Here is a 19,001-nt window from a genome sequence, read left to right on the forward strand (position 1 = left end):
TAGATTTATCTTTGACTGTGCTTGAGGTGAAATGAATCTGAGGCACTGTGGTGCTTGAGGCTGGGATAAATCAGCACAAGTAAACATGCGCCCGTGTTACGATAATGTTTATTACGAGAAATCTTGAAGAATAGCAATAAATATGGAGCACTGCACCACAGCCACCACAGATTTACAGCAGAAAAACCAAAACTAACATAGGTTTGAAGGAGACATCAGTTCAGATCAGTTTCTAAGATAAATTTTGCATTTCATGGAATTGCCGTTTATTTGGGCAGTGGCTCTGAAGCAGATGTTTTAGTTTCAAAAGCAAGTTGAATTGCAAAACATTAGATATTGATTATGCTACTAAAACCCAATAATAATAATAGCTAGATGTGTTTTTTAAGTGTATATAGACCAAATGTAAAAACCTTTGCAAAAGCATCTGAGAAATATCACAATAACTTTGAGTGAGAGAGAACTGTGGTGGTTGTAATATTTTATTGCAAAACTGACTTTTCCTAACAACCTGAGGTAGGAAAATATATATAATGCACAGAGAGACGGTGACAAAAATACAATGAATTGCCCGTTATATTGATCGCAGCTTGAAAGATGGCTGAGAGCTGGTAAAAATGTGACCAGTAGCCAAGTGATTTAAAATCACCATTTCTCTACATACTGTATGAAATAACTGTTGCATAGTGATATTCCTGTTTATCGGTGTCAAGGGGAGATGAACAGACATGACCTGAAAAACATCTCTGCGGTAGCTACATCCAATAAAATGTGATGCACGATGAACTTGGGCACATGGGTTACATTTAGAGAATGACAACTCTGAGGGATGAGTGTACTTCCCGACCTGCAGGGAGTTTTAACTGAACCACATTATCTGGAAAAATAACCAAACAAACAAAACCCATCACACTGGCAATTACAATAACAATACAAACAACACATAGCAGCATCCTTTATAAATCATATTGATATAAAGCATAATCATATAAAAATAAATGCATAACTATTTTTTCCCCAAGCATTAAACAAGTACAAAATATGACACAAAACCTCTCCAAAGCACCTGTAAAAATGTGCCAGACTTAATATAATAAAAATGATATTCGTCCTTAAGTGCCATTATAATGTTTTATAACATAGGATCTCTATAATCAGTATTCATACACAGCTATTTGTTAAAAAGGCAAGGTAATGGCACAAAGACAAAACATGTGTAAGACTATTAACAAATATGTACAACAAAATATTCCGAGAAATTTACAGTTCATAGAATTTCCTGCTAAAGATGATGAAATGAAAACTCCATGCGAGTGAGTGCTAACAGTTTCCCACTGTGTATGAGTCAAGTTTTTGTTGCTGGGTTTACGCTGTCATGGAGACGACCCCTAACCCCTGGAGTGTAGCAAAGCCAGAAACATTTCAGTCATTGAGTTTGACAACAGGGGCTTGATTGCTGCCTATTCAACAGCCCAAGTGCGCTTTCCGTTTGGTGAAGCCGCCCTCTGGGGCAGTCAAATCACTGCGAACACCCGGAACGCCTTGCCTCCAGCAGGGTTTTGAAGGCTGCGGGGAAGGGAGAAAAAAGAGGGTGCGTCAGTCTGGGTGCGGCATGTGTCAGATACAGGACATGAACCAGCCTTTTTGCAGAGAGACGTAGATGACATACACACACAAACGGATAGACTTCAGGTTTAGAAATGTCCATGCCAGTGTGCTGTCTGACACTCTGATGACAGAAAGGGCACAAGCACATAGAGGTTGAAGCCTCTTTGAGAAAACAGGTAAGCCACTAATTTTTACACAAACACAGGGGGGCTTCATGTGTTAATCCAACAAAGACAGACATGTTGTGAAGTCTAAGGACACAGATAAATGACGGGCAGATAGTAACAGGCGTCAGGCATCTCAGCAGAGTGAAAAAGATAAATGGGGTGGAGAGAGACAAGGGAGAGAGAGGGCAGAAAGAGAGTGGGCAGGCCATAAATAAATAAGACGTGTGTACGTGTATATGTTAGTCTCCTCTACACAGGTCACGTTGACAATAGTCATTCTGCCAGACAATCCAAAGTCGGTGCAATTGAATGTCTCTAAAAGCTACAACAGACCATGCAGCATATGGGTCACTCAAGCTTTAAACAGAGCCTGGTACAGACCCGTAACATTAATGCTGTCATAAAGTGGTACAGCATTGATTCGACACATGCTCTCACTTTATTAGCATCAGCAAAGTCTTTTCCTAGGCAAGCATAAGCTTCCTTCTTTGTTAACAGTTGCGTGTTCCTTTTCAGCCAGTGAGGACTCATGTAGGAAGACAGTGACAAACATCTACCTGACTGTGAGAATTACAGGCCTTCTAGTCTTTGCCCCAGCAATGCGTTACTAAAATCTTGGCCTTCCATCCTACCAGAAACTATTCACACAGACCAAGGGATTAATTAAAACAGCACATTGTTCAATATCAGAGAGAGGCCTCGAACATTATTCATACAAAAGTCATACCTTCTCAATCTTCTTGATGCAGAAGAGCTATATGACCTCCTAGAGTAAATTTTTAAACTCTGCATTGATTTGAATTAGGTCGGTATTTTATTGCCTGGCTTAAGCTTCTTAACATTCCACTAGCCACCGTACAAACCAATGATGTCTCTTGTTTCCCACTCTGTGTGCCAAACAGAGTTTTATTCTCTCACCTCTTCGGAGTAGAAATTGAAAAATGGTGGGCCGATATAAGCAAAAATAGACCTCTATGCCAAAGATGTCGTGCTCTATTAGCAAAACTGCTATTTCCTACATGATGTTGTTGTATGTATGTATGTTTGGTGTTGTCTTTGTGTATAACATTGTTAAACAAGCGTTAACTGTTGCTTATCTGTTCCCTGAAAATTTCCTCCCTTATATTTAAGGTGTTTTAGGTTTACTTACAAAATATTCTCACCATCCTACTGTAAATGATCATGGTCACTATGGCCTCAGTGATTTGGTCCCTGTATGGGTTCAGATTCAGAAAGTCTGCACTGTTTCCCACCATTGCTGACCTACTCTTACTGTATTAGAACAATTAAACACTCTGTACCTGACAATTAAGAAGTAATTTTATGTTTCAAGCAATGGCAACAAATTGTCTGTTAAAGCCTAACCTGTTTTTTTTCTTAACAAGAATAAGGTAACAAATTTCCAGTCTTGAATTAATAACCAAAACGTAGCTTGTGAGATGTTGTCTGGCTGTGCAACAGCAGTTGTACTGTACTTCCATCTACCACAAATTTTAACTTTGCCAGAATTTTAAGACTAATGCAATTTTCTAAACTTCAACCTAAACCTAACCAGACACTCCTCTGACTATAATGTCCATGCAAACAAACTTGCCTTTATTCTGCACTGCTTTGCATTCTTGTTTGTTTTCTTTATCTGAGCCACTACTACAAGCTTTAGACCCTTGTCTGCTGATTACCCTTTTTGACTTATGACCAAATTAAAACAAACCACTCCCAGAACTACATTAAGATGCACTCATCTTCTCTACATTAATTGCCAAGCTATTCATTATTCTAAACTAGACACATGCTACTCACTCTCCCATGCCCACTGCATGAGGGATGTAATGAGCTGCCTGCATCTCGGAAAGATTAGGTCCACAAGGGAGGGAAGAGTGGATACATTTCTCTCTACCTGAGAGCCATTGATTTCTCATTCCTTCTCTTTGAGTCCCAGCAAATTAACCCCTTCACTTTCCAACCAAGCCGAGAGACAGAATGCTGACTAAGACCATTAAACTCCCTAAACAATTCATTTCATGACACTATACTAGACACCTTTGATGGCCTCTGGTTTTTACATACTTTAGTGTTATTTTCTATTTACTCTATTTAATGAAATTTAATATTTAGTTCTATTTATAAAACTGTTGTTTCTACCAATATACGGTTTTAATATCTTCAGTGCAGTTACAATGGAGGTGATAGCTTTTACTCGATATGTGAAGCTTTTGTTGCACAATTATCCCTGAAAGTTGGCTATGTGGAGATTAGGCATCTGATACCTCTCTGAGAAAATGCCATTTTGGTATGAGGCAATGTATTGTTTCCGCTTGTCCACTGGCATCACATCGATGTAGCCACCCACGTCATTCCTGATTACTCCAGCATGGACCGCTGCTCGGCATATACTGGACTTCTACAGAGGTACGAGGAAAGGTAATGTAAGAAATCTTGATGCATTTCAGTCTCTAAAATCATGAAAAATGTTGATAACCCTGGTGGTGAATCTGTTTTTAACACATTCAGCTTCAAAAAGAGGGACTTACATCAGAGTATATTCTGGTACCAATTACTCTGGATATGTGAGGATTCTCTTCTAAACAGTTTCTTGGGCAGTATATCCTAAAAATAGAACAGTTGGACACGGTTAATGATTTGATGAGGCTGGAGAACTGCACTTATATAAAAGACTGACATGCAGGCACACGTAAAGCCAGGTTCATACCTTGGACAATGTTTTGCAGGCTTTTGGTATGGACACAGCTGGGCAACTGTGGATTCACACGTGATGGCTTTGACTGCAAGAAAGGATTACAGTGATTGTCAACAAACACAGTTGCCGCACAGCTTATAATGAGTAATTTAAACATAAACTGTGACATATCTATAATGAAAGTGTCACATTATTGTCAGTCTAACCTGCTACTCTGGAAACAGTGAAGGAATTAGCACTTAGATATTTTCTGTCAAGAGAAATACACAATATTATCATTATTTTCACTTATTGAGAGCGTATTTTTGTCAATACTGCTTTTGGATATCAGCCTTATAAATTCATGGTGATACTGTTTCAGTATTATTGTCTCACCCAACAGACTGGACTCCGTTCTTGTTGTATTTAATGAAAAAGTCCTTTCTGCCTTGTCTTGTTACATCCATCCATCCTCCATCATTATCTATGACACCAGCATGTAAACCAGCTCTGCAAACACTAGATTGCTGCAAATAGAACATCTTATTTACAACATAATGTACACTGACAGGCTTTTGCTGATACAGTTGTAAACAAGTAGCACTTCAATGGCAAGGACACTTTAACAGCTGTTAATTGGCACAATATTCAGCAATGTAGGAAATTAATCCACACAGTCAGACAGACTTCTACTTCTCAATTTGTGTACTCACCATTTCATAGTATACTGTCCCAACTACTTTCCCTGTAGCGTCTAGGCACCCAGCTGGGCACTCATATCTGTGGATTAATATAGAAAAAATAAGGTGAAATGTAATATATACTCCATTTTGTGTTTTTATTATATTTCATCTTAACTGTACCTATTACATGGTGTTCCTTTACACTGATCTCGAAGCTTAGTGTCACAGGTCACCAGCTGGGCTGAAAAACATAAACATAAGGCCTTTCAGCTCTCATACAGGAACCAACATGGATGCATTGGCTGCTCTGATGCAGACGACTAGTTTCTAAAAGCCAGAGTTGAGTGAAACCCAGTGAAGCCCATTCTTGTGATGCTTCAAGGACCAAAGATAGGAATTCCTGCAACAAGGTTCAGGGAGTTAAGCAATACTGGAGGAAGTGTCTCAGCTTACAAGCACAGGCCCCTTACACTGCAGAGAGGAAGCCATTTAAAAACCACAGCGAGCCCCTCTCACCCCTCAACCCCTCTCAGCCGGCCAAAAGCAAACACACACTCAGGGGATCATGCTAAAATAGACTACCCCTCCCTGCTCTAAAGAGTGACTTGCAATATTAAGCACACTTCAGAAACTGTCAGAGGTAATCAGGGAGATGACAGATAAAGGCTACAGAACATCAAGGCAATTTAAGATAAATTGCAAGAAAAATATTTCTGGTCAAGGCCTATTTTTTTGCTTGTTATCCATTATTGCTTATTCACAAAATCTCTGGTTTTAACCTAATTTTTCAAAAGAAAGATTCCTTTTCCTGTTAGTTGAAGTGATCTGTGCACGTCCCAGCCCTATACCAGATCCAACAAACCCCCATTTTGAGCTTAAACTAGATCCAGAATAAACAGTTAAATGGCAGCTTACACATCTGCTGTGTGTTGACCACTTTATTCTTATGCAGGTCCTCTGTGGGGGGTTTGGTGGGGGCTGGGGCGGGGATACTGGGAGGCTCAAGCTTGGAGGCCCTAGACAGCGGCTTCTGCGGTGTACGGGGGGCCTCTGGCTCAATGAAGTTGTTTTCTTCCGTTTCCTCTTGTGGAGGGTTGGAGCTGTCATCTTCAAGTAAAGTCACAAAAGCAGGGTATAGTAATTTAGTATTTTCCCCCAGGATTTCTAACTCTGTCTTTCTCTATTATCCCCACACATACCTTTGTAGCAGAGGTTGTCCTTGCAGCCTCCTCCATAGCTGGGAGGACAGGCAGAACACGGGGTCCCATGTTTGTAAGGTGCATGGCCCCACCAGTTTCCCCTGTTCAGGTCATATAAAAAGCAAGGTGTATTGAACAGAACACATTACTCAAGTGAAACTGATAACCCATGTTGCTTTCCAACCCCCCTTGTATATCAGTCATGCAGCTGTGAAAGAAAATCACAACAAATGTACTTACTTTGGTGAATAGTTGCAGACAAGATAGACGGCTTTGGCCCAAATCTGTCCCCACACATTCATGTTGTAACACATGTTGATGGCACAGCCAATCCGACTGCTGGTGGCCCAAACCAGCTGCAAAAGGATGGCAATACAGACCATGAAAAGGGTTTATAAAGTCTTAAATATCTAAAAGGATAAAGATAAAATCCTAAAGAACTGGTATGATCCTGATGAAAGGGTATGATCTACCTGTGTATAATGAGTACAAACTGGACCGGAGCATCTGAAGGGGCAATAGGGGTTACACTCCTGAGGGTAAGGGAAGGAGTAGTCTTTCACTTCATCATACCAGGCCTGCACATGGAACGTGGGTGGACGAAACCTGGCGGGATGAGTAAGCATACCTATGATGATAGCGTTCCAAAAAACATTTCTATTGTGTTGTGTCTCCGATGGTGTAGGAGTTGGTATTATGCATCAAATACCTACTGCTTATTTGATGCACAAGGTACCCTTCAGCATTCGTTGGGTAGCCCTGGGCTTTTACTCTATCTCCATTGTAACCCATCCGCATCAGGTGAAGTAGCATAGCTAAAGATGAGTCATTTAAAGCTTTAAGTTAAGTTAAGTAAGTTAATATTACATACGTACGTACGTAATGTACTTATTTCAACCCAAATCATGATCTTTTCCTAAACCTAACTAAGAAGTTTTGGTGCTAAATACTAACCAAACTACAACCATTTCACAACATTAACCGCATCTTAAAAAGGCGTTTTATAAGAACGCTTAAGGGTACCTTGTACGTCAAGTACCAAAAAAAGTATTTGATGCCCTGGGATGAGAATGTGTTTTATATGCACATACATGATACTCATGCAGTAGATGACAAGCAGTAGGTCAATTTTAAGTTTTAGGAACATAATTAAATGATGTTTTATTAGTGCAAAACAAAGCAACTCTTGTCAATTTAAAATGTTAATTAACATTGACATGTATCCACACTGTGAAGTTTATAAATAATGTTATAGATACAGAGATACAGTTGGTAGTAAAAGATACAGCCTGCATGATTTCAAAATATGGTGTGAAAAAGTGACTCAAGGGCACACTGAACAAACCAAACAAAGTAATCGAGTACTTATTTGATACAGAATATGCATCAACAGATAAAATAATTTAGACTGCGCTCATCTATTCAACAAACATATGTAGTTATCTGTAATTAGCACCCTTTGGTAACCACAGCAATGTAAATACATCTGTTAAGACAGCCATTAAGCTTCTTGCTGACAATAAAACATTTGAGCTCTCTGAATAAATTGCAGTAACCGAGGACTGACACTGATTTGTCACCAGGTGTTTCAAGTTGATCTGATTAGAAGCAAAAGGACATCTTGAATGTGGAGTGATATGATTAGATGTGGATCAAGAGTCTCTTATGTGAAGCACTGCTGTTTTCAGATGCTCTGTGGGGGACTAAGTGAACAAATGAACAAACAAATTAACACATGCAATACAGTCTGGATTGTGTGTGATTCCTCTTGCAGCAGTTTACAGGTTTGTTAGCACCTGGATGTAGGTAAAGTAGGTAAATGCCGCTACCAATGCCGCTGGTAGCTGTGCAAAGTTACACAGCTACCAGCGGCATTGGTAGCACATGCATATCAATATGTCCCACGTATGAACATTATGCATACACCAGTAAATGTAAAAACGACACAATTGTGGTTTTATAAGGAGTGAAACAAGTGGATTTAATGCATTTTATGTTGCTGAATGTCTCATATAAAGTAAAACAGTAGCATACACTTGGCAAACAAGCTAGCTGGCAGTTGCGCTACACAAAAGCTCACTAAAATAACAAGATAAATCTGAGGGGTTTAGAGATGATTGTGCGGTCAAAAGAGAAGAAAAACATAATTGTGCTAAACATTCTGTATTCATTTTTAAAACTTTTCTCTAATCTTTGCTCCTTTTGTGAAATATTAGATAATTTCCCTCTTATTAAAATAAAACTAGAAGTTTACAGAGGAAATCTCTCTTTGCTGGCACTCAGACATCTGAAACATGAAACCCCAACCATACACTGCATTTTTATAAGGGGTCACAAGCAAAAGAGGACAGAAACAACCAGTTTAATCTTTAAGAACACGTAATTTTTGAAAAGTAACTCTAACTGTCAAATAATCATAGTGGAGTAAGAAGTACAATATTCAGCACACACACACACACACACACACACACACACACACACACATAGATGCCTATTTCCAATACCTTAATTGCAGAAACTAAGTGTATTGAATTATTGTTTACCTGCCCCAATGTGCTCCCAAGTTCTGTCCAATCTGTGGCAGTAAACTGGCAGGACCGTGCTCCCACAGACAGGTCTCTGCCCACTCCTCTGCTGTACGCTCCAACTCTGTGTCCCATTCCTGTAGGAGATGAGATGGAAAAACAGTATGAGGTAGTTTTCTAGATTATATTTTAAGGGAAGTGAAAATAAACTAATCCCGTGCTAGAAGAAGCCACTTTTATTGCTACTAATGGAACTTGTGCAAAAATATTGCATTGCCAGGTCACAGAACAGCTAGTGAGTAACCAGAGAGTATCACTGCCTTACAGGGTTTGTTCAGCTCAATGTTCAACAGATACTGAACAAGAATTACTTATTATATGTTATGATAAGTCATAGCGACTATGAGCTACTATGGCTAAGTAAGTGCACTAATCTCTAAACTAAATGCATAACTATGGTGATGTGTTGCTGCTGTTTAAAGAGCATTTAGACTTTCTTATTGCTGCTCAGATGACTTTCCCCAGATGGGTTTTCCCGTAGGATCGGGTGTTATTCAAAAAATGCAAAAGCTGTTTTTCCTTAAGTAATACCTTCCATATGTCTCTGGTGAGATGTCTGGGTGCAAGCTTTTGTTTCACTTTACCTCTTTCTGAATTGCCCTCTCAGTTAAGTTTGGCTCTGGTTTCGGATACTAAGGGATCATATTCCCATTCTGGGGTTTTCTGGGAATGCAAAGAGTGTCCTTCCTCTCTGCTGACCTACATTCTACCATAAAAAATGTTAGAATAACACCAGCTGTAATTCCTCCGAAGGACACTCTATGTTCCTTTAATTGCACACCTTCAGTTTCACTTTCAGCACGGCATTTCTAATGTGACAGGTTTTTACGAGAAAGTCAATTAGTTCACGTGTGTGTGCATAAATGTGTGTTTGTGTGTGTTGAGCACATGCATTAGGAAACCAGCGGAGGTGTCAGAAGTTTTCACATTTCACACAATGGGCCCAGGAAGCCTCACTGAAATGTCACCCAATAACAGACACTAAAATAACTCCGCTGCTTCCACCAACTTCCCCCTCCATCTCCATCACCCACTTTCAGTCCCACCAGAAACAACTGCTGTTCTCTGCATTACTCCCAAAACACACGCCTACCACCTACCTAACAACAGGATGTCTGGCATCGCTGCAAATTAAGTCTGAGCAGTTTCTTCAGCTCTCTTTCTGGGAATCCTGTTGGCTGTTGAGAGGACGTATTTGTTTAAATCAACACCACCAAGGAAATATTGGCTGACCCTGCTGTGATTGCGCAGTGTGTTATGTCCAATTTTAACAAAAAGACTTGTAGAAATGTAACATAACTGGCATATAGAACAAATAAACTCTAAGAGGTGTGGAGCATATTTTACATTCATCTCTATACCTGCGAAGAGGGAGCAAATCAGTGTTATAGCAACCTCTTCTTGCATAGGCTGAATGATGATAGACACAGCCAGGACTAAAACAGGAATGAGAATTTGTTTACGTGAAACTCTATCCCTGCTCAGAAATTACCTCCGTCTGCAGTGAGCTGCAATTAAATGTAAGCATGTCAGTATTGTCATATCTGTTTTTTAAATCCCATGTTTTCCACTGTAATAGCTCACAAAAGCTGAAACAGAAACACTGAAGAGATTTAAGCCTGTTCATCATCTGCAGTGGAAGAATGCAGAGGGAAGCCGTTCAGCTATAACCTTGATTTCTGTCCACATCATTTTCTCAACCAGTGACCTCCTTGCACTGAAAAATAATCAATGTTTACACTGATAAGCAGACTGAAACACATTGCATTGCACTGTGGTAACTGCCAAAGGGTCTGCAAACCACAGCACATAGGACATTCTGTACTTGAGCAGGGTCAACACAATGTTTTTGACCATTAATGAATGGTTATGGGTCGGAAAACATTTAGGCCACAACTACAGTAGGTTACAAGCCAAAACTGACCATAACTCTGGCTACAGTCTTGGATGGGAATGTGGCTGATTACGGTTTCCACAAAGACATGATTTGTGATGCTCTAAGAAGCATGTCTTAAAAAACACTAAATACAAGCAGAACTCTTCCAGCTGAGTCCTACAAAATTCAGAGCAAGCAGCCTCAGAAAGTGTCGAGAGGCGTATTTTTCAGCTGTTGAATTTGGTGCAAAGTGCAGCCGGCTTGTCAAGCTGCTGTTTGCACAGTTAGCCCAGCAGGGGAGGTGTTGTAACCAAAACTCACGCCCCACCACCCACCCTGGACGCACTTCTGCTGGGGCCAGTAAAGAAAAACGCCTCCCCTGCTACAGTCTTTCAGCGCTGTGCACACAGCATTGTGTATTTCGCTTAACACTTCATTTGCGGCTGGGTGTTTTTTTCTCTCTCGCTCTTCCTTGGTCATCTGGTTGCATTCCAAAGGGTGCAGAGGTGTACTTCCTTTGCAAGTTTGGGTTTCCTGTTCATAATCAATGTCGCATGCAGAGAAATACTAAAACAGCAGGGAAAAGATATGGGAATTGGAGAAAGTGAAGTTGAGAAAAAAACAAGTACGTTAAATAAGATACCAGACAGAGAATAGAAGAGAGGAGGCGATAACGTGATGTGAGAGGGAAGACAAGGAGGCAAAAGAGTGACCTAATAAGTCATCAATAGTAAAATTAATGTACATGGAATTAAGGAAAATTGTTAAATTGACTGCACAAACTACTTCCATACTTTCCCACAGCAATTAAGAGCAGATAGTGTTTCATTCAGTGCATTCCACCCCACATCCACTCACATCGAAGGTCCCGGGGCTGACCATTGTCTGAATTTTGTCAACCAGTGAATACCATTATCTTCCATTATCATGTTATAACAGATCATAGTTTGTCCAGAACAGCCAGTTACTGTTGGCTTGACTTGAACAGGAAGCTGTCTCAATTAATGGGCATCATAAGTGAGCCATACAAGTAAATAGCCTGCTATTGATTTAGTCTGATAATAAGTTGGAAATAATGATAACAGTCATTTGATCATTATATTCAATATTATCAATAATTTACAACTACCAGATATCAGCCAATGAACTACCAAAATATAACAGTGAGTAAAGCTGCACAGAAGCACTCTTTTCCCCCACATTTCCTTTTCATATTTCATTGATCAGTAATGGAGGTTGGTGGTTCTCCAAGAACCTGGTGCTGGACAGTAGCAGTAAGTAACTGAAGACGAAGGCCTTTCTGAGCCTTGATGGCACAGGCAACTCCAGAATCAGACCAAAGGAGCAGGAATTGCAGCAGTGATAAAACTCACTACAAACGATGACTTTTGAGTGTCTCCACAGAGGTTTTAGAGGAAGTTGGTGAGTCATTAATGGAAGGCAAGACTTTGAGGAACTCCTAAACCCAAAAAACATTCCCATCCGGAGATGACGTAGAACTGTAAGATTCAGATTTGCTCTATAGAAAACATGGGTATGTCCTTGGTATACCGTCACTGGAACCAGAAGGTATTTTCCAGGAGCGAAGGTGTGCAAAGGATAAGTAAGACAACAGTAGGAAAACAGTCAAGCCTCAGGTTGACAGGACTGTCATCTTGAGCATAAAGCTTCACAGATAATTGTGGGATCATTGGAATTTGCTAATTCGATCAACATGTGTTGTGCTTCTCTGGAAAGTTTTATGACCTTGTTCCCTGCAGTATTACTGGAGGGTGCTATTAGGAGGCATTCAGTGTAAGTGCATTTAGAGCAGGAATCTATGTTTACGTTCTTGGCATTACATCAAGCACGTTCAGTGTGTGCACTGGACTCCCACATGGGTACACCTTGTGGCCTCTCCTGTTTGTGATATTTGTGGACAGGATTCCGCTGGTGCAAGTGAGGCCTGGGGGGCGTCCATTTTTGTGACATTAGGGTAGCATCTTTGCCCTTTTGGGATAATGTCCTTTTGGCTTCCCTGGAGCTACAGTATGTGATTTGGAAGGACTAAAATGTTTCCATACTATGGTGTTCAGCGGCTGCTCTTTACTTCTAGAGAAGCCAGCAGACATCCCTTCCCTTTGGAGGTTTTCTGGGTAAAACCAACTGAACAACCCGGGGAAAAACCCATGACACACTGCAGAGATTCAATCTCAGCTGGCCGGGGAGCTCTGAGGTAATCTGCAGAAGAAGTTGCAGAAAGTTGCTGGGGAAAAAAAGATGTCTGGACTGCTCTGCTTAATTTTTTGCCACTGGAGTCTGATAATGACTGTAAACTAATGTATTTGGCAATATTATTAATCTGTTTCCTAACAGAGCTAACAGACCTAAGCTCTGTATATACTGTTTCACATGCTTGTCCACATCACCATAATTAAACATCTTGGGCAAAGTTAATTTCGAGGCAAATGTATTAGTCTAGACCTTAATTAATGTCTGATTGGACAACCACATTATCCAGCAATGAATTAAAACGGCCGACGCTTGCAGCACTACTCTGACACATCCTGCATTGAAAAATGTCAATCCAGCTTTATCTTAAAGCACCAACATCGCTGCTACCTCAGACCTGAGTGCAGCCCAGCAAAGCCAAGTTAAACATCAAGGCAGGTGGGGCCCTTTCTCCCAGGATGCCATCTGTTTGTCTTGCAGCGCTTCAAACACTGACACTCCTCTGTTTATACCTGTGGGTCAACATTTGAGTGAGAGGCAGAACCGCTGTCCCCCTTCTGAAAGAGCATTGAAGCTTTGTGGCTTGCTATGGAGTGTGAATGCTTATCCGGGGAATTTTTTGGGCCCCTGTGTTGGATAATGACAGAATGGGAACGGAGCCACAGGGATAAGGGAGAGGGAGGCAGAGAGAGAGAGAGAGCAAGAAAAGGAAAACAGATGAAGGGGGAGGAAAGAGGGGGATTTGAATTGATGTTATCTCAGTCTCAGTCTCTATGATGAGTGCCACAGAGGGTCAGCCGGGTTATGGTTTAATACAATGGCAGAGAATAACAAAGCTGATGAGTGAATGGCTATGCATGTATCAGGGGTATTTGCGCGTGTGTGTGTGTGTGTGTGTGTCCATGTGCATCTGCATGCATGAGTGTGTAGGGAGAGCAGGGGAGCATGTCTACGAAGTCTTCCAGTACAGTGAAGCTGTGAGGTTTCTGAAAGGTGACAGCAGTTCAACACAGACAGAAGGAAAATGTGAGAAATATGGAGCCCCTTCCAAAATAAAGCCCAGAAAATCCACTTTACATGTGACCTGAACAGTTTCTTGCCTGGAAGATACTGACATCTACAGCACTGTACATAAGGTTTCAGCACATCTCCTTACAATTCATTGTCTCTTTTTCCTTTGTGCCCATTCCAAATGTCTCCATCTTTTCTTTTTCATTTCCTCTTGCCTCACACTCATTCAACCTCAACTTCTTTTCAATTATTCGGATACATCTTTTGCTATTTTCTGTCCCTCCATCTGTCTCTCGTTGCCTCTCCTTTCTATGTGCAAATCCCTTTTGTCATTTTTACGCCTCTATTTTTATTTACCAACTCTATTCTTCACTAGCTTTCACTATCTTTCTCTCACCTCACGTCCTCTTGTTGCATGCCTCTCCATATTTCACCCCTGGGTGCCCCTGGAGCTAAAAAAACCCCACAAAACAGCCAACTGTAACAGGAGACAGTAGAAAGGAGCTGTGCACTGCTGGCTCAGCATTTCTCCACTAGAGTGTGCCTTAACCAGAAGCCTGCCAGGCAGAGTGGTGCTTTCACACACATATGTACATGGGCACGCGCACACACACATACACGGGGTCCTCAAGTCCAACCTCTCAATTATACAATTACACAGTCCAGCAATGGCCCCCAGCAGGAACTGTTTATTTGCCTTTACCACAGAATAATACTGCCTTTTGTTCTGTAGCTCTTTAAGGGAGATGAAAGAATGATAAAACCTCATTACCTTCTGCACACTGTATTGATTTTTAACCGTCTAAGTACAGTTGGTGGCAATGCACTGTGGCGGTCAAGCAGGACACAACACTACACACGTAGTGTATTTGGAAAAGTTCCAGATCTGTGGAGCACAGCCTTTCAGAAGTTGTGGTGGGCCTGTGTGTGTGTGTGTGTGTGTATGTGTGTGTGTGTGTGTGTGTGTGTGTGTGTGTATGTGAGTGTGTGCATGTGTTCAGTGGGGGGTAGACAGCTGGTAAAACAAGACCTGGTGCCATTCTCTGATTCTAATTGCACTGTGAAAAGCTGTGATCTGGTGCTGTACACGCACGTGCTCGCCAACGGATAAAGTCAAACAAATCTCTTAGCACGAGTTAAAAAAAACAAATACGCAGTTGTAATGTGATCATTGGCAAGTTAGTGGAATTCTTCTCTTCTGGCAAAACAATCAAAGTCACATGGGTACAGACTTGTGTGTGTGGTGTGTGTGTGTGTGTGTGTGTGTCTGTGTGTGTCTGTGTGTGTCTGTGTGTGTCTGTGTGTGTGTGTGTGGGGGGGGGGGGGGTTGAGGGAGTGGGTCATGTGTGAAGGTGCATAGATGCTGGCATTTTGCTTGTGTGTGAGCCAAGTGCCAGCCGGTCTGGTGACTGGGTCAGTTCACTAAGCTATATGGTCCACAGGTGTTCAATACTCTTTAGGAGTACACAATCGGGTCAAAGTGTTTTAACACATATAAACTGCATGGAGTATAAATGCACTTCTTCTGGGATTCCTCCATGCACTTACCATGTACTCCATGTTGGAAGCAGGAGGGTAAACCTGGCCTCTGAGTTTGTTGTGAAGGTCCAGGATGAGCTGAGCATCACTATCTGTAATGGCCCTCTTCCCCCTCTGCTTGGCCTCCCACCAGTCCCCGTCCTCGTTCAGATACTTGTCCAGAATCTGCTCCCAGCCCGTTGAGTTTGGAAGCATCACCATGGAATTGGCCGTCTGGAGCAGCAGGAGAAGGCACACGCCCCTCAGCCAGTGCGGAGATCCGTGCCTCATCCTGGTGAGCGCTGAAGATTGTGATGGCGGGGATACACTCTTCTTCGTCTACAATGCGAACTGGCGAAGGAGCCGAGAGGAGAGGAAAAACAGGATTATTGGAAGGATTGAAATTGGTGTTCTGTATCAAATTTGCTGAATAACTTCAAGTCAGTATTGAACTTGGTGAGGACAGTGCATTGGCTTGCAGACATTTAGTCTAGTGCAGTGCCAAGGGTAACCTCATGAGGTTTACCGGGGGTTAAGCTGGCAGACAGCAAGGTCAATTAAAGAATTCACTAGTGTTGAACTTCCTTGAAGATTTTACAACTTTATCCTAAATTTAAAAAAAAGGAAAGACAGCTTGGGAGCTGTGCAGCATTTCAAATCATATTAAGCAGTAAACCTGTAATAAATGTAGTGAAGTGCACAGAATGATGCATAATTGAGCTAATGTATTCACAATACCGCATGTATACAAACATAAACAACATTACCGTTGAACGTTTTGGTATGCATGCTGCAATGCTGACAGAGGCTGATTGAACGTGCCAATAGCCCATGGAAAATGTGAAGAGTAGGCTAATGTATATTGAAACAGAAATGGAGTGGTGTGACTTAATGTAGACTTTGGAAATAATTTACCTTTAATGAATTGGAATGCAGCCCGCGTCTTGAGCTCCTGGCAAGAAATCTGTCTGTGAGCAAACTTCAACAGCAAAGAAGAAGAAGAAGAAGAAGGGAAAAAAGATCTGCCTTCAAAGTAAGTTGCAGAGCTCAGGTGGAGCGGTGGTGCCCGTCGCTGGCTGCCGTATGACGTCAATCAAAGATGTGATGTGGTCGCCTTGCTCCGTTTTCATCCGCTGGAGAAAGAGAGAGCGGGTATCTCTTCTTTCGGGATTCTTGTACCAAAGCCGTTAAAGCATCACTTTATCCACATTTTATCCTCAACTTGGCTGCACTTGGAGAGTGCCGCCCCTGACCACGCCTCTCCAAAAGGTTGGAAACGGCCCACTCGTTCCATGCCGGGACACCGGGACCTCTATGCGCGTGCATCTACAGTATATTATAAGCGGAATCTTTTTTTTTCTCCAATGTTGTGCAAATTAAACGCTAAAATGCACAGAAAGTCTATATATATAGTTGATTTTAGTAGTATTACTAATACTTCCGTTTTTGCTGTTTGTATCTCTGTTATTCTTTGATTATGTTTCTTCCACAGAACAGTAACATGCACTTAAAGGTTGTTGACTGTTGCAGTCTTACCTGGTAACTGGCTTTGGTCAAAAATACATTAATTTAAACCAGATCTGCCTCCTCTGTGGGGCCTGGCAGCAAAAGTGGCCCCATTCTCCCGAGTGTAACTGTTAACAGGTGACTCCTTGGGGGGATTAAAACACAAACACTCTCTGTTAATTCCAAACCCTGAACTTGTCGTCACTGTTTCCCCTCCCACCGCAACACAGTGCAAATTCCATAATGGAAACAGGCAGGTTTTTTCTTTTGTCATCTGCTCATTTTCACTGGTGGCTGTGGCACATGTGGAAGCAGTAGCTAATCACCAGGCCTCTGTGTGTTTGCACCCTGTACTTTCCACAGGGGGACACACAATCTTCTTGTATTTCACCTGACAAAACTAATAAACCAAACACTGGCCAAGCCGAACATGTGCCGGCAGTGACTTAGCTCTGTCTTTTTCAGTAACTCCCCTTGTTTCCATGACTCACTGATGTTTCTATGCTTTTTGATTTTTTTTGGCCCTTAGAACTTACCCATGTGAGTGAGGGACTGAATAGACAATTCTCAATTATGCATATATTTGAGCTCTGTAGGATTCATAATCTGTGTCAGATATCAGATTCAGCATGGTCACTGGAAACTAGTAAAGACAAATTGTGCGGTGAAAGGCTTGGACATGCTATTGTACTTAAAACTGTACAATACAGTCGCCACTTTAACAATCCTACTGTCAGTGGTAGAAGAAATACTCATCATTTAAGTAAAAGTTGCAAATCCACAATGTGAAAATACTCCTCTAGAAGTTAAAAGCATTCATTTAAAATCCTACTTCGGTAAAAGTCAGCTACATTTAGCAAGTAGTAATGTAGTACATTTAGTAGTAGTAACAAGTAGAGCTACTCATTCCTCAGACAACTGGCCCCTGTGTATGATATATTCTTATACATTACAGCATTAGGTTGTTAATATTGATCCATCAGTGCACAAATAGGATTTTACTGTGGTAGCTGGTTGAGGTGGAGCTAGTTTTATTACTACTGTATATACAGTTGTTTCCAACCTAGGGGCTGGGCCCACTGGGTCATAAAATACATTTGAGGGGCCGTGAAATGATTACTGGGTGATTAATCTTTGCTTTGTATATATCCATATCTAAATAGATATATCTATATCTATCTATATGTATATATAGAGAGAGAGATAGATATAGATTTATAGAGAGTAAATGTATATAGCTACAGTTATATATAATATTGGATCATTTGACCTCTTTGGGCCTTAAAGTCTCATGAGCTATATCAATTTTTTTAATGGAAAATCCAAAAAGTAACCAGTAACTGTTAAATGTAGAAGAGTAAAAACTTATTTGTAGTTATAGAAAATTCCTGCACTGCCCTTAGTTAAGATGTGGCAGATCAGTGTGTACTGAAAACTATAGATGAATATAAAACCCTCTATTTCAGGGCACCTCTGCTGTCTAACCTACTTCTGTGTATGTACAGAAAGTGATACAAGAGGACCCACCGCATTCTGAACTTCCATAAACCCAGGTTTTACTGTCTGCTCCCTGGGTCAGTAGCAGGGGCCTCGGCCACAGTCCTAGCAGCGGCCCTCTCTCTGCGGTCAGACCAGGCAGCCCCCCCTCCCCTTACACCGCAGCTGAAATAGCAACGCTCTCGCTTGGCCCACAACTCCCGGGAGGGAAGCACCGCCGAAAACACTCATTCATCTGCTATAGAATTAATGTTTCTCTACATTTAGATGTGTGCGTGTGACAGGAAGGAAGCGAGTGCATATATCAGTGTCTGTTTGACAGTAAGAGAGTGAGAGGTGAGGCAGCAAACGAGTGACAGGGTGTGCATTTGTGTGTGTGTGTGTGTGTGTGTGTGTGTGTGTTGGTACACATGCCTTCATAACATAAATATATGAGTCAATACATAAAACATGCAATCATCTT

General features: G+C 41.3%; 1 protein-coding gene across 1 annotated transcript; it reads right to left on the reverse strand.

Annotated features, from left to right (window-relative positions):
• Positions 1-464: 464 nt before the first annotated feature.
• crispld1a (cysteine-rich secretory protein LCCL domain containing 1a) lies at positions 465-16,744 on the reverse strand. Its single transcript, XM_038727187.1, has 15 exons — positions 16,451-16,744; positions 15,566-15,886; positions 8,878-8,996; positions 6,808-6,940; positions 6,575-6,690; positions 6,335-6,435; positions 6,051-6,242; positions 5,316-5,376; positions 5,166-5,232; positions 4,849-4,979; positions 4,680-4,723; positions 4,486-4,558; positions 4,307-4,382; positions 4,043-4,176; positions 465-1,566 (listed from the first exon to the last, which is right to left on the reverse strand). The coding sequence occupies exons 2-15, from the start codon at positions 15,824-15,826 to the stop codon at positions 1,515-1,517; spliced, it is 1,560 nt and encodes a 519-aa protein (XP_038583115.1). The 5' UTR covers positions 15,827-15,886; positions 16,451-16,744; the 3' UTR covers positions 465-1,514.
• Positions 16,745-19,001: the final 2,257 nt, after the last annotated feature.

Source organism: Micropterus salmoides, unplaced genomic scaffold (genome assembly GCF_014851395.1).
Source record: "Micropterus salmoides isolate LMB-PRFRI ecotype aquatic unplaced genomic scaffold, ASM1485139v1 Ms_hic_scaffold_1, whole genome shotgun sequence".
Taxonomy (NCBI): domain Eukaryota; kingdom Metazoa; phylum Chordata; class Actinopteri; order Centrarchiformes; family Centrarchidae; genus Micropterus; species Micropterus salmoides.

Bases quoted from the DNA above. Each gene is read 5' to 3' on its own strand.
- crispld1a (XM_038727187.1), bottom strand. From the start codon at position 15,826: ATGAGGCACGGATCTCCGCACTGGCTGAGGGGCGTGTGCCTTCTCCTG. The intron at 5,377-6,050 runs GTAAGCTGCCAT...TATGTTTTTCAG, and splicing joins GGTCAACACACAGCAGATGT to CCCAGCTGGTGACCTGTGAC. The intron at 4,559-4,679 runs GTTAGACTGACA...CCTTTCTTGCAG, and splicing joins CACTGTTTCCAGAGTAGCAG to TCAAAGCCATCACGTGTGAA.